Genomic DNA, 25,923 nt, shown 5'->3' on the forward strand with positions numbered 1-25,923 from the left:
TCATAACCGTTACCTGAACATCTTTCTCTTTTAAACGCTGATAATCCTAATAGGCGATTGATGAGCATACCATCCTTCACATAATGAATTGTTAGGGACATATATGACGTTCTTATGAAATTATCGGTCGATATATCAGAAGTCAAGCCATAACCTATCTTATCTCTATTTCTTAAGATAAACTGCAATTCAGTTTTGATTATGGACAGAGTTTTGTCATATAAACTATTTATGTTTCTGGATATTGTTGTCGCATGTGGTAGCAGTGCCTCAACATTTACGTGGGGTCCATATTTGGCGCCGGTTGACATAAGAAACTCAGAAAACTTCAGCAAACCTCTATCTTGTACTATTTGAAAAGGGCGCCAATTAAAAATCACCAATCCCGTTAAAATAGTCATACCATCATGTTTCAGGTCAGCACTAACTTCTAATTTTAAAGAAACATTTTCCTTTGTGCTTTTATAACACTTGTGCTTTGCTAAATTAAGAGTGCTACCTTGGTTAAACTTATCTATATTTCAACAAGATCTGCAAGCAACTGTATTGTCTAATTCGACGCCCGTGCTAGTCTTTACCTTACCAAAAATATTCCAAACTGCGCTACGCCTTTTGGTGCAAATTTCGTACTCCTTGCTTAAAATTTTTGCTTTAATTTCTTTAAAGTTTTCCTGTCCACTGCTATCACAATCACCCTGTATTACTGAGCTACTCGAAGTTAACTATACCATAGATTTTATTTCGTATACTTCACACGTACTAAATAAGAGGGGGTGCTATAATCCAAACGGCAATAACCCAAATTTGTGTTTTTGCTCAATCGAATGTGAAATAACACAAACTTCGGTTGTTGCATCTTTTTTGGGAAATAAGCCAAACTTTCTTATTGGGGCATTTGAGCAATAAAGCAAAACAACGGACATGGTCGCTCAGTGACTGATGGAACATATTCAAAAACAGCGAATCACGTGATCTTATGTTCCAAATTTTAATTTTATTCTGTGATAACGTGCACTAATCTCCACGGATTTAACGTCATTGACACCGATTCGCATGCCAAAAGCGATTTTATAATCCAAATTTTTATTTACTTATTTTTGTTATAACCTTAAATCAAAAAAACTGTATGTCATGAATTTGGAACTTATTGAAAAAAGCGCCGCAGGCGAAATTTGTAATATAAAATCGCGAAAACACGAGGTATTGAAAAAAAGGAAAGTGGAACTTGATAAGTGTTTAATAATCATGAAAATGCAATATTTTTCAAGCAAATAAACAATTATAAAAAAATGGTTCTTTCACTCGGTCATCCATATTACTCGCCTGCCTCAGGCGAGTGACTATCGCCTTCATTTTCATTGCAGGTTTCATCGTCATCTTCGTAATCCGAAACTAGGTCTTCAATCGAAGGCTTCATTTTGTCTATGCTGCTGTTGGTGGTTTTTGGTCCTTCGTGCTCGCCTACTTTTTGCATTTCGTAGCGGTCAAATCCCTTTACTGACGTTACTCGATAGGGGCCAAAGAATTTTGGGCGTATTTTAAGACCAGTCCCGTATTGTACTCGCTCAATAGCTACCAGGTCCCCTACTTGGTATTTCCTTGCTTGTCGACGTCTTCGGTTAAACTGTTTCTCATTTTCAGCTTGCACTTGCGCTATTGCTTGCTTTGCCTCATTGCGCAATTCCAGCCTTGCGTTCTCATACTGCTGTTGCATTTCAGTTTCAATCAATTCTATCAAATTCGTATCATTTTTACAACGCATTTCTGTACCAACCAGCAAATGAAATGGCGTTGTCTTTATGGATCGTTGATAAGTTGAGTTGATAATTCTCTGAATTGATTTTACATTTTGATACCATTTATTTGGGTTGTCCAATGAAGCTTTGGTTAGCGCTGAAATAATGACTGCGTGTAGGCGTTCCACCTGCCCGTTACCCCTGGGCACTCCAGTTGTTGTGACGTGCTGTAACTTTTGAAATCGGTTGATATGAATGCGCCACCCCTGTCAGATACGATAAAATGCGGATAGACAAACGTTTCTGCAATAATCTCCATTTTTTGTATAACTTCTTCAGTACCTAGCGTTTTTGTTGGAAATAGCCAACAGAACTTCGTAAAACCGTCGATTAATGCTAAAATGTACCGATAGACCTTTTTAGTGTCTTGCATCGGCCCCAAATGGTCAACATGTACAGTCGCAAGCGGAATTTCTCCCTTAGGAATAGGGTGTAACAAACCTTCTGATTTTCCCCGCTTGCGATCGGAAAGTATGCATTTGATACAGTTAGCTACACATCTGTCGATGCGTCGGTCTAAATCGGTGTGTAAAATTCCTTTTCCAAAACTTCCTTCATTTTTCGGGAACCAAAATGACCACGTTCATGTGCTTCGCGTATAACCGAAGCTATCATTGCCTCTGGAACAACAAACAACATGTTATTATTAACAACTTTACATAATATACCGTTTTGGGTGGTGAAATCCTTATAAGGTCCACTCTTTAACATCTCGAAAATTGCATTCAGACTATCATCTCCACGTTGAGCATCTAACAATTTAGGTAGAAAGCTGTTCTCCTCCTGCAGCACATTTACAGTTGGGTTGCGGCTTAAAGCATCTACGTGTCGCATACTTGTCCCGGCTCGGTGCTCTACCCAGTAGTTGAACTCTTCTAGCAAAAGGGCCCATCTTGCAACCCGTGTAGTTAAATCCTTCTTTTTCAACGTACACTCGAACGCCTTGCAATCAGATACAATTTTAAACCTCTGGCCAAGTAAGTATATACGGAACTTCTTCACAGCGTTTATAACTGCCAGAACCTCCAGCTCATAACTTGAATAATTTTTTTCATCATCGGTTGTACACATGCTCATATAAAATACGGGATGAAGTGCGTTGTCATCATCGCAAACTTGGAGAAGCACTGCACCATAGCCTTGCCTACTGGCATCGGTATGCAGCTCTGTCGTAGCACCATACTTGAAGATTCGCAAAACAGGATTAGACGATAATGCATTCTTCAGATCGTCGAGTGCAGCTAGTTCCAGCTGACCTAAATTGATACGTCCGTCGTTTTTAGTTAACTCCGTGAGTGGTTTCGCTCGTATAGCGAAGTTAGCGATATACTTTCTGAAATACCCGGCAAGCCCCAAAAAGCTCTGAAGCTGCTTCACTGTAGTCGGAACCGGGAAATTCAGCACAGCTTTCGTTTTTGATGACGAGGGAGCTACAGTTCCATTAGATATACGGTGACCAAGAAACTCGATTTCTGGCTTTAAAAATTGACACTTTTTCCACTTTATATTTACGCCATTCGCGGCAGCCACATCGAGAGTTTTCTTCAAGTTAGTGACGCCATCTTCGATGTTTCGGGATGGTACTACGATGTCGTCAACGTATACGATCGTTATTCCATCACGTATCAAATCTCGAAATACGTAGTTGATAAATTTTTGAAAAACGCTTGGAGAATTACACAAGCCAAACGGTGCTTTAGTAAACTCGAATTGGCCGCTTTCCGTTACGAAGGACTTACGACTTTTTCTTCGATGTTCACGTGGAAAAACCCATTCTCAAGGTCCAACGTGGTAAAATAATGTGCAGCTTGTAATCGATCAATTTGGTCTTCAATTACTGGCAGTGGGTACTTATCTTTATGGATCTTCTTGTTGACAGCCCTGTAATCGATACAAAGACGTAGTGTGCCGTCTTTCTTATTGACCAACACTACTTGGCTCGCATAATCAGACACACTCTCTGTAACAACTCCGGCTTTAAGCCATTCAGTGACCTGCTTGTCAATGGCGTCTCGTTCTACAGGTGGAAATCGTCGTGGAGGTCGGTAAACTGGCTCATCATCTATCGGTATTATCTTCATTGCCACTGGGGTACTCACTTGTTTGGCTGGGGTGTAGCCGGCAATCAAGTCGAAAACTGTTTTTTGGATAGCCTTGGTGGGCAAATTACTGGCCATGATGTCATGTTCGCTTGCACTAAATATATCAGTGTCCACTTTCGCCAGAAAACAGCTTACCTCCGCTTTGGATTCTCTCTTCGTTGCTGTATTATTCTCATGCTTCTTTATAGTGACTTGTCCTCGATCGATGCTCACTACGGCTTTATCGAGTAGGCTCATTCCTATTATTACATCAGCAGTAATAAAACTATTTTCGACTGCCCAAAATTCTGTATTATCAAAGGCAACACCATCCAAATTAACATTGACCCGACAAGACTCATTAGCTGTGATATTTGCACCTACACCGTTTAGCGACAGCTTTGTACCTTTGAATGTCACCTGAGGGCAAATTGTACGCAAGTGGCACTTTTTTAAAATACAAACATCACTACCTGTGTCTATTAAGCCAGACAAAACTACACCGTTTATTGTGACTGGACGAATCATGTTTGGCTTTTGTAGAATATTAGCCGATACCTTCTTTGCTGTTGGACAATCGACTCGTTTATGTCCATAGTTATTGCATCCGAAACATTTTGGACCCTTCGACTTTTCAGGACAAGCGAAACATTCATGTTCTGACGAACCACAATTAAAGAAATACCGCGTTTTAGTCGTATTACCCTTTTTTACATTCTTTGTATCGCTATGAGGTCGTTCACCGGAGTTAGTTTTCACAAACTTGTCTTCCCCACCAATTGTTTTCTTCTTTTCATATGCTTCACGACAAGATTCGCTTTTACTCTTTTTCGACTCCCTCAACTTGTTATGTACGTCACAGCTTGTTAGTTTTGAACGAAATTTTTGAGTGAGCGCTGTTTTCAGTTGTTCATATGAAATTGGTTTTGCCTCGCATTCAATGTATAATTTTGCTGCACCCGTAAGTGATCTTCTAGCGAACACAAATTTTTGTAAAGGATTCCATCTAAATGCGTCTGCATAAGACTCAAATTCGTCAATCCATGCAGATACTAGAACCGTGTCTTCGCCAGAATATTTTTTAATAATATTCTCAACATCGTTCACAGAGAATCGTACTGTACCATAATCAGTACTAGAATCTACCTCCACCGCACTGTCACTTCGTTGCGAACGCCGATTCTTTGTCATTATGCGACCTGAACACACTGAAATTACTGAACTTACTGCTATATCATAAAGTTAATTTTTTCTATTGCGTGAAATTACTGTCCACCACGCACGATATTTCTGCAGTTATGCCAACAACAAATTATATTTGTCATACAAATCAGGCCACCACCATGCACGATATTTCTTCCGTTATGCCAATAACAAATTATATTTGGCATACAAATCAGGTCACAACCATGCAGTTATATCAGCAGAGTTTTTTTTTTCGTCACCTGATACTTGTTATTTTATTTTCCTCACGGTTCCCCCTTCACACGTTAACATCATCCGATTCTCTCAGTAACAACTCTTCTTGTTGGTAGTTGTTTTCTTCTTTTGCTTTCATATACTCCCACAAACGTTCGCTTTACAATAACAAGCGTAATGTTTTTTTTGTTTTTAGCTTGCGCAAATCCCGGCTGAGCCCCCAAATGTAGGATTTTATTTAAATAGAGAGTGAAGTACATATATATTTTAGGTAATATATGGCAAGTAGTTAAATGTACAAGTATATGAAAAGCGAATATATGTTATGAAAGCACGTATCAACAGCGTCCACGGTTAGCGTATTAACAGCGTCCACGGTTGACGTTCAATCTCCACGGCGGTCAAGCAACGACTGCTTCTTTCGTTGACCACTCCACATGTATGCATAAAACCAGTGCGCGGTTGCATTTTATCAGATTTGCCATAGTAAAATTGTATTATCAGTTATTTGTATGCAATATTTTACTTTTGGCAACTCTGTTCGATCGTATTCGTGTCGTGATCACGGTCGTTAAAAAACGAGCAATGATCGGCTAATGGTGGTCCGCAAACGCAGTGCAAAGGTGTATTGTTAGAGTACTCCAACATGAAGAAAATGGAACACGTAATCCAACAATTTTTGCAGGGATCACGTCGTATCAACATCAATGTCACGTCAATGCATAATTGGTATTTACTATGCCAATGTATTGATGTCGGCGTGATATCGATAAAAAACGCGATCCCTATATTTTTGACAGCTGTTTATTTACAATTTGTATTGAGTAAATTTTTTGTTTAGTGGACAATTTGTGGATCTATATAACTGCTGAAATCTATTAGTGCACAATTAAGCATTCCGGGCAAAATACACACAAGGAATTAGTTTACGAACTTTAGTAAATATATTGTAGATGATTGGATTTCTCTTTAGTATACCATTAGTAGCTCCCTACCTCCCATAGCGTGGTGCACTAATGGAAAACTTAATCGAATTCGGGAGGGGTATCAAAATACCCGAATTGACCTCGTGTCTTTTGGTACCTCTCCTGAATTTTTCGGGCGTGTTTTAGCAGTCGACCGCTACATTACCACAATTCTACTAAACTGACTGTTGTTGGTTATTTTGACTATTTTCTGAAAATGAATAAAAAATTAATAAATAGGAAGCATAAAAATCATAAAAAATTTATTTTTTGAATTTTTAATAGTTGAATTCTGTATTGCCGCGCTTGTCGTCACCAAAAACTGTGTCGACAAACTTTGTGTCGCGTCACGTCAACACAACTTCAATATTGTTTTAGTCAATACCAAAAAAGCGTCAACACCTATCAATAGTTATCGACGTTGACAACGCCGATACCAACCCTGCAAAAATCGTGTGACCAAAAACGCGCACAGCCACACGAATTTTTGACAGGGGTGACGATTTGGAATGAAAAATTCTCCAAATGAAATAGCATGTTGACAAATTTAGCTTTGCCACAATGTATCGTGCTCTCTCGCACCTACTATATTCATAGGTATTGTGAAATATGTAATTTTTGTGTGGAAAAAAATTGTCTGCGAGTCCGCCATTTTCCGCGAATTGAGCTGCAGGCCTGTGCTAATGTTGGAGCATTATATTAAATTAAATTAAAACAACAAGACACAACAATAGCTTTATAGCTGGTCAATATGGTGAAACAGCTAAGCCGCCGCCTCAAGTCAATGCGCCAATTTCCATGGATTCGCCATCGCCTCCAGCAAGGACACCGCCAGGGAAAGCTGTACCTGGTGGTCCCAATTAGATGACTATAAATAGGGGAAATATACCTGGCTTGCCTCATACTTTGTGTTTAATAAATTTTGTTATTTTTCTAGACTGGTCAACCACCAGTTTCAGCTACACCACCAATATCAAGTGCAGGCGGTGTTGCAGCTCCATACCAGCACACAGGTGAATAGCAAATGCCACCGCAATCGTGTCCAATGCCACGACAGTCTGGTCTAATGCAGTCACAATCCAGACAAATGCCACCTCAATGACCATATACACCAGCCATTTGGTGGCCACGAGAAACATGGTCCTTCAGGTATGCCGCCCGCATCAACTGAACCAGGTGGGGCAATGACACCACATCCAGTTATACCAAGGTATATACCACAACAGCAACCGGGTTATGCAATGCCACGATAGCAGCAGCAACAACCTCCCCAGGCTGGCTATCTGCCAATGCCACAAAATCCGGGCTATCCACCACAACCTCAACATCCAGGTTATCCTCTACAACAACCAGGTGCACCACGTGGTTACATGGGTCAAATGATGCCACCAACACAACCTGGACAGACGCCAATGCGCAGTCAACCACCCAAGCCGGGTCAACCCCCAATACCCGGACACGTCCGGACGTCCTGGTTATAATGTATGCTAATAATAACAACTAATAATTTACAAATTTGCTGATGATTATTTTTGTGTTATTTTCTTTAGCAACCACCTGCACCTGTTACTGGTAAATATCAACAGCCGCAACAGTATGATCAAGCCCAACGCCGTTTAGATCCCGATCAGATGCCAAATCCGATAAGCGTTATCATTGGAAATCAAAATGGCGCTGGTGGTGCTTTTATTACTAATGAACAGGGTTTATTACCACCATTGGTGAACACAAAATATGTGGTAGAAGATCAGGGTAACTCCTCGCCACGTTACGTTACGTATCGATAATCGAAATTAATGTTTTGTTTGGCAATTACATTGATCTTTCGTCGTCTTTGTATTGCATACCTGCAACAGCTGATTTTTTAAAAACAACAGCTTTGCCCATTACACTTACCGTCTCATCAATGGCACGCACGGTTGAGGGCGAATATGAGCCACCCATTGTAAATTTTGGTGAATTGGGTGCAATTAGATGTAATCGTTGCAAGGCTCATATGCAACTTGTAGATGCTGGTCGTCGTTTCCAATGTCTAATGTGTAAAGTAACAAGAGATGGTAAAAAAATCTTTCACTTTTACTTGTGTTCATTGATCCATATTTTTTCTCAACAGTGCCAACTGCATATTTCCAACATTTGGGCCACACCGGACAGCGTGTCGATAAATATGAACGTCCTGAACTTGTATTGGGTACAAGGGTATTTGTGTAAAAAATGTTTGGGTACCGATAGCTCTCAAGGTAAACCTCAACTCATATCCAATATCAATGCCTGTTGTTGTTGTTGTAGCGATAAGGATGCTCCTGCCTCGCATTCAATTGTGGACGTTGTACGCACTACATTGGGTTCACGTAGTATTGACAAGCATATTGTTGATTCCAGTGGTAAGGCCACAATTTCAAATGATGGGGCAACCATTATGAAACTATTGGCTATTGTGAATCCAGCCGTAAAACTCTAGGAGACATCGCCAAATATCAAAATGCTGAGGTAAGATTTTTGTTATATTAGAATGTGTAGAATAAAAATGTTTCTCTTATCAGGTCGGCGATGGCACCACTTCAGTAGTATTTTAAGCATGTGAAATCTTATAACAAGTTAAGCCATATGTTGAGGAAGGCGTGCATGCAGGTATCATCATTAAAGCTATACGTAAAGCATTACAATTATGCATGATAAAATATGACACGGCTGTACATGTCGAAGCGCCAATCAAAGGAACAACAAAGTGCTTTATTGGAAAAATGCTCTGCCACAGCAATGTCCTCCAATGTTCAAGAGTATCAGAAAATTATTGATGCTGAATGGCGTCTACTGTACAATAAACTAGCTAAATAAGGCGCCAATGTTTTGTTTTCTAAACTACCAATTGATGTTGCTACACAGTATTTTGCAGATCGTGATATGTTCTGTGCTGTTCATGTACCAGAAGTAGATTGGACGCGTAGAATGAAAGCTTGTGGTGGTGCTGTTATGACTACAGCTAATGATATCAATTCAAGTGTTTTGGGTCAATGTGATTACTTTGAAGAACGTCAGGTTGGTGGTGAGCGTTTCAACATTTTCCAAGGTTTGATAGTGGGTTTGACATTAATTTAATTTTTATAGTTTATAATTATTTAAAGGTTGCGTTAATGCTAGAACATGTACATTGATTTTACGTGGCGGTGCCGAACAATTTTTGAAAGAAACTGAGCTTCGTTACATGATGCTATAATGATTGTCCGGCGTACAATTAAACATGATTATGTTGTTGCTGGTAAGTCAAAATACAAATTGAAAAAAATTTCTAATCTTAAATTGTTAAGTAATATTATGAAAAGATTGTGTCCAACTCCGGAAGAAAAAACTATAAAATTTGTGTCAGTGAAATGATAATTATTGCTTTTGGTTGTAGTTTTGAGGCATCGTCTTCGAGTGCCTTCTGGTCGTATGCCGTTTCTTTTGCCAACTACCTGTAAGGCGGTTAACTGATCAGTAACGTCGCCGTGGACTCGTTTAGTGTAATGTGTAATGGCGACCCCAAATTCCTCGTGGAAATAGGGGGTGGGGCGGGATGGCTTAGAAGGTTTAAAGTGATGATATTAATCGTTCCCGAGATGGTTGTTGTTGTTGTAGCAGTGCTTCGCCCCACCTAATAGGTGCGACCGATCACAAATTGTCATCGATATCCTCTAACGGGAGTCCAAGGAAACTTGCTGTTTCAACATGGGTGGAGCATAATGAAAGGGGTGTTAGAGGCGTTGGTTCCACATTACAATTAAAGAGATGGTTGGTGTCATGTGGGGACACGTTGAAAGCGGGGCATACATTTTGTATGTAGGGGTTGATTCTGGATAGGTAAGAGTTTAACCTGTTACAGTATCCAGAACGAAGTTGAGCTAGAGTGACTCGCTTTTCCCTGGGGCGTATGCGGTCTTCTTCCGCAAGTTTTGGGTACTGTTCTTTGTGTACTGGATTCACCGGGCAATTCCTAGCATAAAGGTACGACGCCTGTTTGTGGAGTTCACTGAGGACCTGCTTGTGTTTTTTTGCTTCATACGGCTGAGTTCTCAGGTGTCGTATTTCCTCATAATGCTTACGGAGATTACTCTTTAAGCCCCTAAGCGGTGTTGGATCAACAATCAGATGTCTGTTGGGATACCCAGGTTTCTGGGTATTCTACAGAAACTGTTTGGTTAGCATTTCATGTCTTTCCCTTATTGGGAGTTTTCTCGCTTCATTGTGCAGGTGGTGTTCCGAGGAGAGATATCTGTTTTTTTTATTACAAAGCTCATCGATGTAGGAAACAATAGCACAGGCGTAGAAGCAATAGTGACTCCTGGTGGTAAAAGTAGCTATTGATATGTAGAAGTTAAGCAGAATTTTGAATATGAGTTTTTTTTTAAGTTATTGTAAAAAAAGCGTTGAGGATTTTTATTATCTTACCAGGTACCTTCGTACATGTTTCTAAGAATGAAGAATAAAACCTATTCAAACTCAATTTTGACCAGGACAAAGCCGCTGAGACTTCGCTATACTTTAACATACAATACTTTACCCCATTTTAGCACAACTATCATTTTTTGATTTTATTAAATTTTATAAAATGTTTCTTCCTCTACAGTTACATTTCCGTATTTACCATATGGATTTCGCATTTTCTCCATCAATAACTTTGACAAGGTGGAAGAAATCTATGCCCGTAAATCGCAACATATTATCTTGGTCGGGCGTTTCTTCAATAGCTCTCTAGTGGTGATGGTGACAGCAGAGAAACCCAACTGTTTACAAATGTTACACTTCAAAAAGAATCAAAATATCTGCCATTGCATCTACGGCTCAAATACACACAGTATATGAATGAATCGAATGCACCCAATTGTCTGGCTAACGGATAGTATACATATTCATCAAATCAAAAATATTGCACCACGAACTGGCTCTGAATACTGAAACAGTACACATATTCAAAATCGATCAGAAGTCTGTGATGATGGTATAGGGTGAGTTGTTGAATAACATACGAAAACCACTTTAGCCCATCTATATATTTGCATTACAGCTAAAGCTTTACAAACAGCAAAAATTGCTGGCGCCGAGCAATTGGAAAGGGCAGTGAAGTATTCATCACACTGTACGGATGGTGCAAAGTTATAAACTGCTGTTGTTGTTGTTGTTGTTGTAGCGATAAGGTTGTTCCCCGAAGGCTTTGGGGAGTGTTATCGATGTGATGGTCCTTTGCCGGATACAAATACGGTACGCTCCGGTACCATAGCATCATTAAGGTGCTAGCCCGACCATCTCGGGAACGATTAAACTGCTGTTGTAACTGCTGCCACCGACACAACGGTCATCTCTACTTCGCCGAGTAGCCGCTCGTCCGACTATCTATCGAAGACAGTATAATCATATCTTTTGCCAACACAGGTTAGCGATGTGCTTGCACAGGAAAATATTTCCATTGGAAAACAAAAACCAATTAAGAGAGTTTGTTTATTATTAAAGTACTTACTTTTCTTTATATCAACTGTATTAATTTAAGTTGCAATTTCATGTGCATATATAATAAGGGATGTGATACGATTGCTGTCGGAATTAGATTTGAAACCAATCAATGCTCCTGCTAAGGGTTGCAGAATTATTGCTTGAATGATTAGATTTAGAACAATAATAATACTATGTTCAAACAGAAGAATAAATTGAGGCTATTTCGATTTAAATTGAGTGGTGTTCAAACAACTCTATTTAGTTTACACAATAGTAATTTGATAGCTGGTTGGCTCATCTCTACAGTAACAACATATCTCTGTTGAGACTGTCAAAATGTGCTTGTTGGTATTAGGTGAATGAAATGGAATGAAAACATAAAACTTTGAAATTTTTGTGTGTTGTAAGAAAATGTGTTCAATGTTTTGGTTTCATTTTGATTTTGCCATCTTCTTTTGACAGTCCCTACTCCAGTGAAATGAAAGGCATAAAATCAGCTGATGAAATGAGCCAACCATATAGTTCAGCCATGCGTAAGTGACGTTTAAATATACTCAATAAACACACTTTACAATGTTGCATTTGCAGGTTGAAACAATTTATTACGCAATTTTTTTTAAATTGGCAATTTATTATTACAATTTATTATATGACAAATTGCGTAATAAATTGCCCAACCAGTATAAATTGCCAATTTGGTGTGTGTTTGAACCTAGTATAAGTCTGACTCAATTACTACTCGTACATTTTTAAGTTCATCAATTACGACAGCAATCGGATTCCACGACACCTTTGAATATTCTTGATCTAAAACAAAGAGTAAACCTAATCTGAATTTCTACTAAGCTTTAAGTTGTAGATTATTCAAATAATTGGAGTTTTTTCTAAAGCTTAAAATTATTTTCTGCTCGCTTAGAAAAGATTTCAATTGGAAAACAAAAACCAATAAGGCGAGTTTATTTATTATTAAAATCATTACTTTCCTTTATATCAACTGTATTAATTTATGTTGCAATTTCATGTACATATATAATAATATTGAAAATAATAAATATTGAAAATTAAATTTTTTGGTTGATATTTTATTCATGTGGCTACTCCAGGTAAAGTAAATCGGCAGGTAAAATTCAAGTTATATGGCGGTTATATAAATGGTAAAACCGCAGTAAACTTTAGTGTCAAAAGACTCGAAAATGTAGAGTCAAAGAGGATAAATACAATAAGAGACGTCACTCGTTATTTTGTAGCGAGTATCTCGCTGGAAATTGAAAAAATTGATGCCGAATGTTTTCTGAGAGGGACATTTTTAATTGTCTCGCATTTATCCATGCCGTGTAGGCCCCTTGTGCAACTGTGATTTTTGGAAGGAGAATTAAATAAATTAATTAAATACAGTCGAAAAATAAACACAAATACCCCACGAAAATGTATAGAAGACATTTATAAACATCTCGCCCAAAAAAAAAGTAGCGACTACCTCTCAGTATACATCGAGTAAATGCCAAAAAAATAACGAGTGACGGCTCTTATTGTATTTATCCTCTTTGGTAGAGTGAACTCTTATTGTATTTATCCTCTTTGAGTTCACTCTACCAAAGAGGATAAATACAATAAGAGCCGTCACTCGTTATTTTTTTGGCATTTACTCGATGTACCACTCTACCAAAGAGGATAAATACAATAAGAGCCGTCACTCGTTATTTTTTTGGCATTTACTCGATGTATACTGAGAGATAGACGCTACTTTTTTTTTGGGCGAGATGTTTATAAATGTCTTCTATAAATTTTCATGGGGTATTTGTGTTTATTTTTGGACTGTATTTAATTAATTTATTTAATTCTCTTTCCAAAAATCACAGTTGCACAAGGGGCCTACACGGCATGGATAAATGCGATACAATTAAAAATGTCCCTCTCAGAAAACATTCGGCATCAATTTTTTCAATTTCCAGCGAGATACTCGCCACAAAATAACGAGTGACGGCTCTTATTGTATTTATCCTCTTTGGTGAAATGACTGAAGAAATGACCATCATTTGACGAGCATTGTGCCGTGTGTGAGCAGAACAGTGCTAAGCTCACATGCTATAAGTGGGAGCGGAATGCACAATCACATTAATAGGAGCGAAACGGAAAATTTGGTCACAAAAGTTCATCACGCCCATGCAAACGTGACTATGAATATAACCGCTGCAGAAAGTCACAATGACCGTAAAATAACTAGCCAAATGACGTGGAGCGTTTTTGCAGGGAATTCATGAGCGTTGACACTAACTTTCTCACTATTGACAACCGTAATAGGTGTGATTGTTTCACTATAATCCTCGTGCAGGGTTAAAAAATATTAATTTAAAATGGCTGAAGAAACAATTCTATAATGTAGGTACCATAATAGCTGGATTCAGGAAAAATAGTCAGCTGTTATATGTTTGCGCAGATGATCAAGTTTATCAATATCAAACAAGTACATGCAACGTGAAATATTAATATTGTTACAATAACCCTGCAGTAAAACCAACTAGCTGTATACTAGAAGCATACTAATTTGCCAAAAACCTCAACTAGTATGATTTCTGTCTTTTTCCATATTACCAACTGGTATTTTTAACACGGCGATGTCCTACGAAATATCAATTGCCAGCCTCTGCATCAGCATCATACCAATTGACAAACTAGTCATTATATATACCAACATCATACCAGATGACATACTAGTCAGCATACCCATCAGACTCATACCAATTAACATACTAGTCAGTCTTTGCGCCATGATTATTCCAGATGGCATACTAGTTATTATATTCACCAATATCATACCAATTGACATCCCTGCAGTCAAACCAACTAGTTGTATACTAGAAGAATACTAGTTGGCCAAAAATCTCAACTAGTATGAGTTCTGTAATTTTTCCATATAAGCAACTGGTATTTTTAACACAGCGATGTCCTACGAAATATCAATTGCCAGCCTCTGCATCAGCATCATACCAATTGACAAACTAGTCATTATATACACCAACATCATACCAGATGACATACTAGTCAGCATACCCATCAGGGTCCTACCAATTGACATACTAGTCAGCCTTTGAGCCAGCATTATACCAGATGGCATACTAGTCAGCATACCTATCAGGGTCCTACCAATTGACATACTAGTCAGCCTTTGCGCCAGCATTATACCAGATGGCATACTAGTCAGCATACCCATCAGGGTCCTACCAATTGACAAACTAGTCAGCCTTTGAGCCAGCATTATACCAGATTGCATACTAGTCAGCATACCCATCAGGGTCCTACCAATTGACATACTAGTCACTGTATTCAACATCAACATACCAGTTGACATACTACTCAGTCTATTCATCAATGTAAAACAGTTGACATACTAGTAAATATTTGCATCAGCGTCCATTAGTTAATTTACTAGATCTAGTCGGGTTAAAAAATTACTTGAATAAATTAGCTCAAATTCATTTATTCATCATATTTCATATATATGAAAAATATGTTTATATATACATATGTATATCACTTTAAAATGTATCACTTCAATACATAATACTTTGTAATAGATTTGAATAAATATATATATACGTCTATAAAAATTTAAAAAAATAGAGTTCAAATTTGCTAAACTAGTTCAAATACATTTTTGATTAATGTAAATTATATATAAAATTATTAATGTATAGATATCACTTCATATATATCACTTCAAAATATATAAAAATAGGTACTAATGTAAATAGAATTACTTGTATATAATAACTAAAAAAATAATAGTTCAAAATTTTCTAACTAAATTCAAATTCATTTCAAAAATAACCTACATCTTAGGAACTAATGTAAATTAAAATTACTTATATATAAAAATTAAAAAGTTATAACTCAAAGTTTCCTAACTAAACTCAAATTCATTTCAAAAATTAACCTTCAAGGTTTCATTATTCTTATGTAACTAAGTAGCTACGCCTTTTTTAGGTTTATTTGAGAAAGTTGCAGTTGAAATTCAGAATTTTAAATTGAAGTTCATAAAATTATAATTGAAAATTACAATTGTAGCTCAGAATATATAATTGTAGTTAAAAAAATTTCAATTGTAGCTCAGAATATTTAAATTGAAAAATTTTTTGAATATCAATTGTAATTTTCTGAATTTCAATTGCAAATTCTGAACTTAAATTGTTATTTTCTGAACTCCAATTGAACGTTCTGAACTTCATTTGTAATTTTCTGAACTTCAATTGCAACTTTCTGAACTAAACCTGAAAAAGGTGTAGTGAAACAGTTAATCCAGCCTTTCTGGCAATGGCTTTACTGTCTTCGCCATGCCGCCTTTTTTTTGGAAAACCCGCTTCTTATGCAACTGCATTGCTTTTCGTAGTTGTTCTTCCGGTTCATCATTAGAAGTCAGACTTATAATAGATTCTACGAAATAATAATATATTAAGATTATGTTAATTTAATACTTTTTACGGATGTTACCCAAGAAAACTGAATAAAACTTTGCGTGTTCTTTAAGGCCCTTCTTCCCATGAGTGCCGTCAACATTGTAGTCCATTATGACTGCACTGCTGAGGACTTTGTGAAGGTTTTTGTTAACCGAATTTTGCAGTAAGTTCCTAAGTGTTGAAATCTGTGAAAATAATTATTAAAACATACCAAGTATGATACAAAATCATTCCAATTACAACATAGCTTTAACTCCATTCACAAAGTCCATAACCAAATTTTTAACATATCTTCTAATTGTTGGTTTGGGACTTTATTAATTGAGCTAACGATAAGTAATTAAGAAAACTTTAAAACAAATGTTTACTGTCCAGAAGGAAGTATGACGAAGAAAAACAGCAAAAGACTGTGGAAAACTTTTTGAAATTTTTGTCGTGGGTCCGTATTTTGTTCTAAAATGGCGTAACCGATTTTACACCAACGATAAATATGAATCTGTCAAAATATTTGTGAAATTGATAAAACAGTATGGAATTAATAAGTAGACGTTTTCTTTAATCCGATTCACCAATTACTATCCATTGAGATTTAAAAATTTTCCACCTTTAATTTTTTATGTAAAAAGTAAAATTAACAAGTAAGGCTGTCTAAGATCGGGTGTAATCAAACTCCATATTCTCAGCCAAGAGCTCTTATCGTACAGACAATTAGTTTAAGTTTTTTGAAATTAAATAAAATTAGTACTTGGTGTGATTTACCTACGACGAGGTTTAGGCCGAACTTTTCTTTCAATTTGTATTGATCTTTTTTTTAGTTTTTCATACAAATTGGCGAGACGCGAACTACAGGGCTTACGGCGATTCTGAACGCCATCTGCAAGGCAGATGAATTTTCACTGAAAAGCTTTTCATGCAGAAATATACTCTTAGTGTTTGCCAAATCACTGCCGATAAATACTTCATTCTAATTGAAAAAACATGTTTCTAAATGTTTGAGCTTTTTATTGGGACCATCGGTGTGATAGGCTGAGTTTCCTTTCTGAAAAAATTAACCCGATTTAAGAAACCTTAAATAAAATAAAAATTCAACAACGGTTCCCCAAACCTAATTGATTATTTATAATTTTCACTGTTGGAAAAAATACTCACAAACAAAGTCCGATTTTCAGGAACAACCTTTTCATTTATCTTAAACAAATCCTCTGCACACGACAGAGGAAAGTAAGATCTGACTGAGCATGCTGCAGCATCTTGTTGAACCAACTTGCTCATCACCACTTTTGTGTCTGCAAGTGCAGTCATCACTGCAGTATTCTGAGAAGACATTAAGGCTAAAGAAAAGTTGAAAAGTTGAATTTAAGTATATGTAATATATAGCAAATATTTAACACTCTTACACAAAATGGTCTCCTTCAGGTTTCCGACTGATTCTGGAAGTAAAAGCAACAATAATTATTTTGTCAATTGCAAGCAAACAGGTAAAATTAATTGCAATAACTTTTGAGTTTAAATTGAAATTTTTGATCATCTTTTGTCATTTTCTGAACTTGACTGGAAAAAGTGTAGACTTATAACGAAAATTATTTTATTATCCGGAATCGTAAATGGAATATGCAGCCAAATCATCAAAATATCAACAACCACAAAATTTTAAACTCTTTTACTGTTAAGTAACATTGCCCCGGTATTGTTGGTATACATATCAGATACCTACCACGCTTCATACATACAAAAATTACCCTCTATACACTGAATCACTTTTTCTTAAAAATGTGTGGTATATTTCATTTAAATCGGCCGTACGGTGAAAATTTGCGTGTGGCTTATTTATATGGTAAAAGTCTAGTTGAGGGATCGACTGCTAATACGCGTCCAAAAATATCGAATGAGGTGTTAAACGAGGCGTCTTGACTTCAGTATTAATAATCCGAAGGCGGAAAAGAAAAACTTTAACTCGTTCAAAAGATATTAACGTAAAGCCGAAAAATTACCCACGGGTTCCTCCGAAATTTTGAGAACAGCTGTCTGCGTTAAGGGGCTTCGGCCGCGATTATAAAAAATTAACCTGGCCGGTCCACCAATGGGGTGGGATAAAAAAAAAAAATGCGTGCAAAATCCCTTTGAGCACACACTTTTTTTCAGTGCATAACAACCATTGCCAAATCCAACTGCAAATATCTCCGGACAGAGATACAATTTTGCTTTTCGCCTTCGGATTATTGTTGTTGAGGTCCTTTGACACCTCTCTCGATATTCTCGACGCGTGTTAGCAGTCGACCCCTCAACTAGACCATTACCAGAACTTTTAAATTGCCTCTAGTAAAAGCGGAACGTTAGCAAAGGTAAAAGGGTAATATACTTGCAACATTTAGACGTTTCTAATCAGCTAACACATGTTGTAAAGTAAAAACCTGTAGCACAATATTTTACCTATTTAATTATAGTCAAACGATGTAAAAAATTAACCTGGCCGGTCCACCAATGGAGTGGGATAAAAAAAAATGCGTGCAAAATCCCTTTGAGCACACACTTTTTTTCAGTGCATAACAACCATTGCCAAATCCAACTGCAAATATCTCCGGACAGAGATACAATTTTGCTTTTCGCCTTCGGATTATTGTTGTTGAGGTCCTTTGACACCTCTCTCGATATTCTCGACGCGTGTTAGCAGTCGACCCCTCAACTAGACTATTACCAGAACTTTTAAATTGCCTTTAGTAAAAGCGGAACGTTAGCAAAGGTAAAAGGGTAATATACTTGCAACATTTAGACGTGTCTAATCAGCTAACACATGTTGTAAAGTAAAAACCTGTAGCACAATATACTACCTATTTTATTATAGTCAAACGATGTAAACCCTTAAAGTATGAGATTTTCTTCTCAAAATATAAACAATTTGTTTACAAAATTTTTCGATATGACAGAAGATTACCTAGTTAGAGAACGCTTAGTACCGATGGTACTATCGAATTGCATTGCATTGGACTGAAATTATAGGCCCGACACATAAGATTTTGTATGCATCATAGTAAGCTGACGGATGAGTGCATTTATACTCGAATTTCGCGGGGGAGCGGCAAATAGCCTAAAACTGTGACTACCATGCCCGTCAAATAACTTACCTTGCAAATTTGTTATCTTTGCATCCAGCGCCTTGCATCCTGCACACTCTGCAACTTGTGACTTTTTATCTAAAAAAGAATACTTGAGTTGATGATATCTTATTCATATGTATATGTGATGAAACTTGCAAGAGGATGATGGTACGTTCTCGACGTTGCTGAAGGATACGCCCTTTACTTCTTTTGGCATGATTGTTATATTTATTGTCAAAGTTTACTATATGTTAATTTAGTTAAAAGTAGGGAAATTAATATTTTGCTGCATATGATTTCGAATCACCAAACAAAGCAAACTATTAATTTCCCTAATGTGTTCAATTTAAGTTGAGTTAAAAAGTGCCATGTAACAATGGCAGCAATAATATGCTATCAATATGAGGGAGACCTACTAGTTTACATTCTATTTCTTCAATAGGATATTGGGTTTCCTCGTCTATGAGTGTGAAGTCGCCCACGCAAATACGAAGAGACATGGAGTCAATTGGTTCTAAAAAGAAACTTCTCAAATTTGCAAACTCTTTCCCTATTATAAAACGTCTGTCTTCTGAAAACCCTGTAATTTCTATTGGTTTGAATGGTTTAATAAGGCAGAAGCTATCTGGCTTTTTAGAAGAAAAGACACAATCCTGGAAAAAATAACACAAACCTCTGCCCCTCAAAGTTTTAAAGCCCTGATGCTTTTCATTTGCTAGCAACGTTTCATGACTGACTCGATTTATTATTTGTGGAAGAATTTGAGTTAGTTTTTTGACATACTTTTTTAATGTTTGTAAATAATTTTCGAAATCGTAAGCTGAAAAACTTGATAACAGACCAATTGATTCAACACTCTCCGTTAGATGTAGTAAATGATGAACGTTATGAGTAACACTGGAATCCCCGAATATAGTTGAGAAATTTTCAACAAATAAAGATAACATATTTTTTGCAATTCCCAAATTATCTAAATATGATTTGGGGCAAAGGAGCATCCTATACGCACAGAATAGAAGCAAAAATTGATAATGTAAGTCACCATGAACATTGTCTTTCAGAATAAGGACCCCTGTATATAACAAAAATTGGCGAAACTCAGTTGCCTTCCAATTTGAGATTTCATCGAACGATCTGGGCTTACGGGCGAATTCCTTCGTTATGAACGGTGCTAGAGAGACTAAAAATTGTGACATATGTTTCTTTTTAAGCTTTTCAACTTTTATATTTATATCGTCTTGTATAATTCTTTTTAAAAAGTTTCGCATTATCCCCAAATCCACCAAATGCATACTATCTATTGCTACTTGGCTTATCATTTTTACACAAATTTTTTCTAGTGGAGTCTTTGAATTCCTAAATTTCGGGACATGATGTGTTTTATATCTTCTGGTTAAAAAGTCATTGTCAGTTACCAAATTTCCAGGCACAGAAGAATATACCATTACATGGTTTACTTTAACCCCGATTTGCGTACACTTGCTGCAACCATGAGAAGCTGAATGATAAGGTGTACCGCAAACAAACGCTTTCGCGGGAGCGTCACACACAATTGACCTTATCAGAACTTTTAACAATTTGCCACCTATTTCAATGCCATTTTCTAAGATATTCTCCATTTCCGTAACAAAAGGATTTAAAAATTCCGAAACATCGTTTGGCTTTTTATTTCCAACATATATACCGACAGGAAAAACACAAACAGTGCTAAAACCAACTAGCCGCACCAATATTGGCCACAATTGAATGCGAGAGCTTCTGAATAATGGCAACCCATCAATGTTTATGTCTATATAAAAGGTGTCAATTTCTTTAAATATGTATGCAATTTTCTCCAATTGCTTTCTCAAACCAACATGGCAATAGAGTCCTGGTGGAACGGATTTAGTAACAGCGATTTCTCTTCTTTTGGCATAGAGTGTTTCGGCGCTTCTTGGTACATCTAGATTCTCTTCTTGTAAAATACTAAGAAGGCTCTCAAATGCTCTACGTGATGGTCTAAAAGTAGTAAACCATTCCAGGATTTTTTCCTTAAAGGAACGCTGCAGTTTGCCTTCAACTGAATTTCCACTATCTACACTATCTACATTCATTCATAGCTCCATCTGAACAATCACTTTCCGCACATTCATACTTAGTGGGCAAACTCCCTATATCGCCAACTCCACTTATGCTAGTACCGCATTCCTCCACAGAGGATTTTAATGGCCCTGCTTCATCATTACTAGAAACTGGTATAAACAAAGTCTTAGCATACATTTCCCTTTGCTTCTTGAAAAGTCTTCTCATATTACGTTTGCTACTCATTGTTACATGCAATTTTCAACTCACCAAAATAGCAAAACACCACAAAATTTATATTTTTAATTTTATTTTTTATTATTTTTATAAGGCACGAGCAAAATTTTTCCACTTTTCCGTACACGCTTGATAATTTGGAATGTATACTGAAAAAGTTAGATGTGTATACGCAAGCCGTTTATCGATTATTGCGCTTGCCAACGATAGATCGAAAAAATGTAGTCGGATAATATGATCGTCCGCGCTCGTGTTATGTTTTTCTTAAAACAGCTGTTGTTATATTACAACTATAACAAACTTTTTATGGAATAGCCACAGTATTTTGTTTTCCAAATAATATATAAAGCTTTACATGTAAAAACACCAATGCGGTAACGACAGAAAGCAAATCGATAGGTTGAATACAGCAGCAAAGGCATAAAGCAAAGCAACGCGAGCAAAAAATTTACATGGATCGCCTTTCTGCGTTGATTTTAAGGGCGAATTAATGGTGACTTATAACCATAAAGCCATAACCAGATAAAACAGCTGATCACACCTACCTTGTGCAAATCAATGTAATCTAGTTAGCGTTATGGTATGGCACCATTAATCGATTACATTGATTTCCATAAGGTAGATTAGTTCAGCTGTTTTATCTGGTTATGGCTTTATGGCTATAAGTCACCATTAATTCGCCCTTTAAACTATGAAACGTCTTGCTGCTTTAATACAAGCACAGATTTAGCTGCACTACACTACGCGGCAAAATCTTCTTTGCATGCATTATTATGGACAAAGTCCAAAAAGTGTAGCGCCGTTGCCGCTACATGTCGCGCATGTAAGTCCGCCTAACTTTTATTGACGATATATCTATACTGTTTTCATGCATAAAAATTACAATCGCCTTTTAAATGAAATTTCTATAAAAATTTTTGAACATCAAATTTTTTCACTGAACTGGAACTTATTTACACACAGTAGAATTCTTAAAATTTTGAACAGTATACTTTTACGGGAACCCAAAACTTAATGGTTTAGGGTAATATAAGGCAGCGCGTAAAGTTTAGAAATGCTTACTTATATCGCACAAATAACCTACCCAGATTGCGCATTCACAAGTTCAAAATTGCTTCGTTCTGCCACAGTTGCCTACTTAAGCGAATTAAAGAAAGAAAAAAACAAGAGCTAAAGGAAAATGACGTAATAATTGCCCATAAAAAACAGCTGAACTAATGTTTACATGCGCAATGCGTCACCTTCTATTTTTCCATCATGCATATATCGCTATATCAAAATCGATAGTTTCGTTTATCGACGATCTTTTGTCATCGCTGACATTTACATATATGCAAAGAAAAAATAGCCAATCTTCAACAGGCGAAAAAATAGCCAATTTTCAACGGACTCTACAATTATCAAAATCAAACGTTTTCAAATAAAAATCAAACTGAAGAGAAAAATATTTGTTTGAAACGTGGATATGAACTTGCGCGTAAAGTCCTACAACAGCGACAAACCAAAGTGGAGCTATTAAAGCATGCTATTCTAGCTGAACGTGAACATATCGCAGAAGTACTAAACAAAAAAATGCTGAAGCGCATACGATGATTGAAACTGCCATATTGCATAAATGTGGTGATGAATTATTAGCAAAAAATCAATATGCTGTTCAACTATCTAAAGAATTAGAAGAACGGCAAACGCAAATCGAAGCCGAGCGTCAATCGATGAAAGCTGTAATGATGCAATGGGAGGAGCAAAGTAAACATGTCGATGCTATAGAGAGTGAATGGAAAGATAAGGTACAAACTTTGGAGCGAGCGCACCGAAAGGCGTTGACAGCATGGGAAAAGAAATACAATTCAGCAAAACATACAGCAGCGAATTATAAGCGTTACGCTGAAGATAAGAAACACATATGTTGCGAGAATATGATCGACTTAAAGCAGAATATGATGTTTCACTGACAAAGATCAAAACCCGGATGAAGGATACCCTGGAAAAACGGAATCGTGAGATGAGGGAAACTATAGCTGCAATAGAGAAACATCATGAGTTAGGTTATGACAAGGAAAATAGAAAATGAAATTAAGAGCTTCATTCTGTATTACGAACGATGGTTCAAACGATTGATTCGCTTCCAAACGATTGCGTCTAGCAATGGTATTCTTCGGATTTTACGTTTCTTACTTTATGTCAAACAGGAAGGCGAAAGCAACTATCAAATGATATGTTACCATCGTTTACAATAGTGCAAATATACTGGCGATTCGTCATATAGAATGGAGCCCTAAATAATTGTTTTAGACAGTGGATACGAAGGGCATTTATCGTACATTTATTTTAATATTAGTATATAGTCTTGCTATTATCATAATGTTCAAATAAATTCTTTTTTTTTAAAGCTGAAATTAACGGGTAAATTTTTATGATCTTGAAATTTAATGGTATGTTCATCTTATACATTTGTAAATTTTAATGAGTTATAGACGCCTTTCATAATAATTTGTTTACATTGATATGTTATATTAATCTATTGCATCGAGCAAATAAAACAAACAACAATACATAAAAAATAAAATAAATAACATAAATTTCTATAGACACAAACTCTTTGATTTTATCTTCGGATTCGCGTTCCAAAACAAGTATTTTGATACCTCTCCAAAATTTTAGGACGTGTATTAAGGGTGTCTTGCGGCCTTATAGTAATACCTTTGTGTGCATATTACAATTAAGTTGATGTATATTGAACTAGAGAGATATTAAATTAGATAGATAATCATTTTGTAAACTAATTTATCTATTGAGGGGCCACGGACTTTTGCTATTATTATGCAGCTGTCGGCATAAGAAATGATAGTAACTCCTCCTTTATAGTTCTCCTTGATTTTGAAGTTTCGTTCCTAAACTTTGCGAGAGTCCAAGGAAACTTGCTGTTTCAACAGGGGTGGACCATAATGAGACCCGTTGGTTCCACACTACAATTAAATAGATGGTTGGTGTCATGTAGGGACGCACTGTAAGCAGGACATACATTTTGTATGTCGTGGTTGATTCTGGGTAGGTAAGAGTTTAACCTGTTACAGTATCCAGGTCAAAGTTGAGCTGGAGTGACGCGCGTTTTCCTACGGATAGCGCGTTCCTCCTCTGCTAGTTCTGAGTACTTTTGTTCGAGTACCGGATTCGCCGGGCAACTCCTGGCATAGAGGTCCGACGCCTGTTTGTGGATATCATCCAGGAACTGCTTGTGCTTTTTGGCATCATACGACTGTATTCTCGGGTGCCGCATTTCCTTATAAGGCTTACGGATATGGCCTTTTGTGGCCACTGGGCGGTGTAGTCTCATTAATCAGATTTTGGTTTGGATGGCCAGTTTGTGGTTATTTAAGAGAAACTGTTTGGTTAGCATTTTATTTCTCTCCCTAATGGGGAGTACTCTCAACTCATAGTATAGATGGTGTTCTGGGGACATAGGAAGACAGCCCATAGCGATTCTGAGGGCAGAATTTTGGAAGGCCTGTATTTTCTTCCAGTGAGTAACCTTTATTTAACCTTGGCGACCATATCATGCCGGCCACTTGCTTTGTAAGTGAAAAGGCGCTTTTTTGTCTTTACCCCAAGTGTTGCCGGCAAGACGTCATTCCCAAGATTTTAGGGTATAAGACACTGGGTAGCGTAGTGCCATCGACGTGGATGTTCACAATGGTCGATATTTGGTACGTCCATGTTGTAAAGAAGGTCGCGGAGGGTTAAGTCGGTGACAATGCCAGGTTTCGCGAGGCGAAAAACTGGAGAGATCAGGGAGGTAGCTTATTCTGTTACAAAGCTCATCGATCTGTGCGCCTGGACCTGTGGCCATTATTTTGCAGTCATCGGCGTAGGAAGCGATAGTGACTCCTACTGGTGGTGATATTTGAAGAAGTTAATCAAAAGTGGCACCCCTTGTATAATAATTCTCTGGTTTGATGTTACTTTCCTGAATTGCACCGATGCTTGCCGATCAGACTTGGGGAAGGGGAGACCCTTCTAGGTCTTCCATTAACGTGCCGTGGTTGACCATATCAAAAGCTTTTGAACGAGCCAGTCATGGTTGACAGGCCAAGCAGCACCAGCACCGTCCTATGATGAGTGCTAATGGAGTTCAGTAGTGATATGCACTTTACGGAAGTCTGGATAACCGAAGAATTTCGTTTAAATGAGTTACTGACTGAAAGGATAATATCGGTAGATACTCGTTGGGTTTCCGGTTTTTGGTAGGGGGTTTATCCTTGCCATTCTCCGTTATTTTGGAATGGCAAGTGCTTTTAACGATAAGTAGAAAAAATGTGCGAGGCTGCAGATGCCCTCATGGTCAAGGT

At 37.2% G+C, this 25,923-nt stretch overlaps 2 protein-coding genes across 6 annotated transcripts in view; one reads left to right on the forward strand and one right to left on the reverse strand.

Moving 5' to 3' along the window:
• LOC137248084 (T-complex protein 1 subunit eta-like) overlaps positions 1 to 11,929 on the forward strand; it is a 64,407-nt gene extending 52,478 nt beyond the window's left edge. For 2 of the 3 annotated variants that reach the window (XM_067778965.1, XM_067778967.1), the window contains exons 2-8: positions 7,199 to 7,743; positions 7,812 to 8,318; positions 8,375 to 8,751; positions 8,805 to 9,331; positions 9,387 to 9,520; positions 10,868 to 11,246; positions 11,306 to 11,929. In XM_067778965.1, the coding sequence (XP_067635066.1) occupies positions 9,166 to 9,331; positions 9,387 to 9,478 (258 nt within the window). In that variant the 5' untranslated portion in view covers positions 7,199 to 7,743; positions 7,812 to 8,318; positions 8,375 to 8,751; positions 8,805 to 9,165 and the 3' untranslated portion in view covers positions 9,479 to 9,520; positions 10,868 to 11,246; positions 11,306 to 11,929. Of the gene's footprint in view, positions 1 to 7,198; positions 7,744 to 7,811; positions 8,319 to 8,374; positions 8,752 to 8,804; positions 9,332 to 9,386; positions 9,521 to 10,867; positions 11,247 to 11,305 lie in introns of those variants that run through there. The other variant, XR_010952059.1, reaches the window with a different exon arrangement.
• Positions 11,930 to 15,801: 3,872 nt separating this feature from the next.
• Positions 15,802 to 19,393, reverse strand: LOC137248083 (uncharacterized). 3 transcript variants are annotated; one of them, XR_010952058.1, is made up of 5 exons: positions 19,307 to 19,393; positions 17,582 to 17,614; positions 17,334 to 17,515; positions 16,219 to 16,369; positions 15,802 to 16,161 (listed from the first exon to the last, which is right to left on the reverse strand). XR_010952058.1 is itself a non-coding variant. In XM_067778964.1 (5 exons), the coding sequence occupies exons 1-5, from the start codon at positions 17,906 to 17,908 to the stop codon at positions 16,022 to 16,024; spliced, it is 516 nt and encodes a 171-aa protein (XP_067635065.1). In that variant the 5' UTR covers positions 17,909 to 18,234; the 3' UTR covers positions 15,802 to 16,021. The 3 variants fall into 3 exon arrangements, 1 of the variants encoding a protein (XP_067635065.1); XR_010952057.1 differs by lacking the exon at positions 19,307 to 19,393 and adding an exon at positions 19,013 to 19,106; XM_067778964.1 differs by lacking the exon at positions 19,307 to 19,393 and adding an exon at positions 17,899 to 18,234.
• Between the last annotated feature and the right edge of the window lie 6,530 nt (positions 19,394 to 25,923).

Source organism: Eurosta solidaginis, chromosome 4, assembly GCF_040869045.1.
Source record: "Eurosta solidaginis isolate ZX-2024a chromosome 4, ASM4086904v1, whole genome shotgun sequence".
NCBI classification, from domain to species: domain Eukaryota; kingdom Metazoa; phylum Arthropoda; class Insecta; order Diptera; family Tephritidae; genus Eurosta; species Eurosta solidaginis.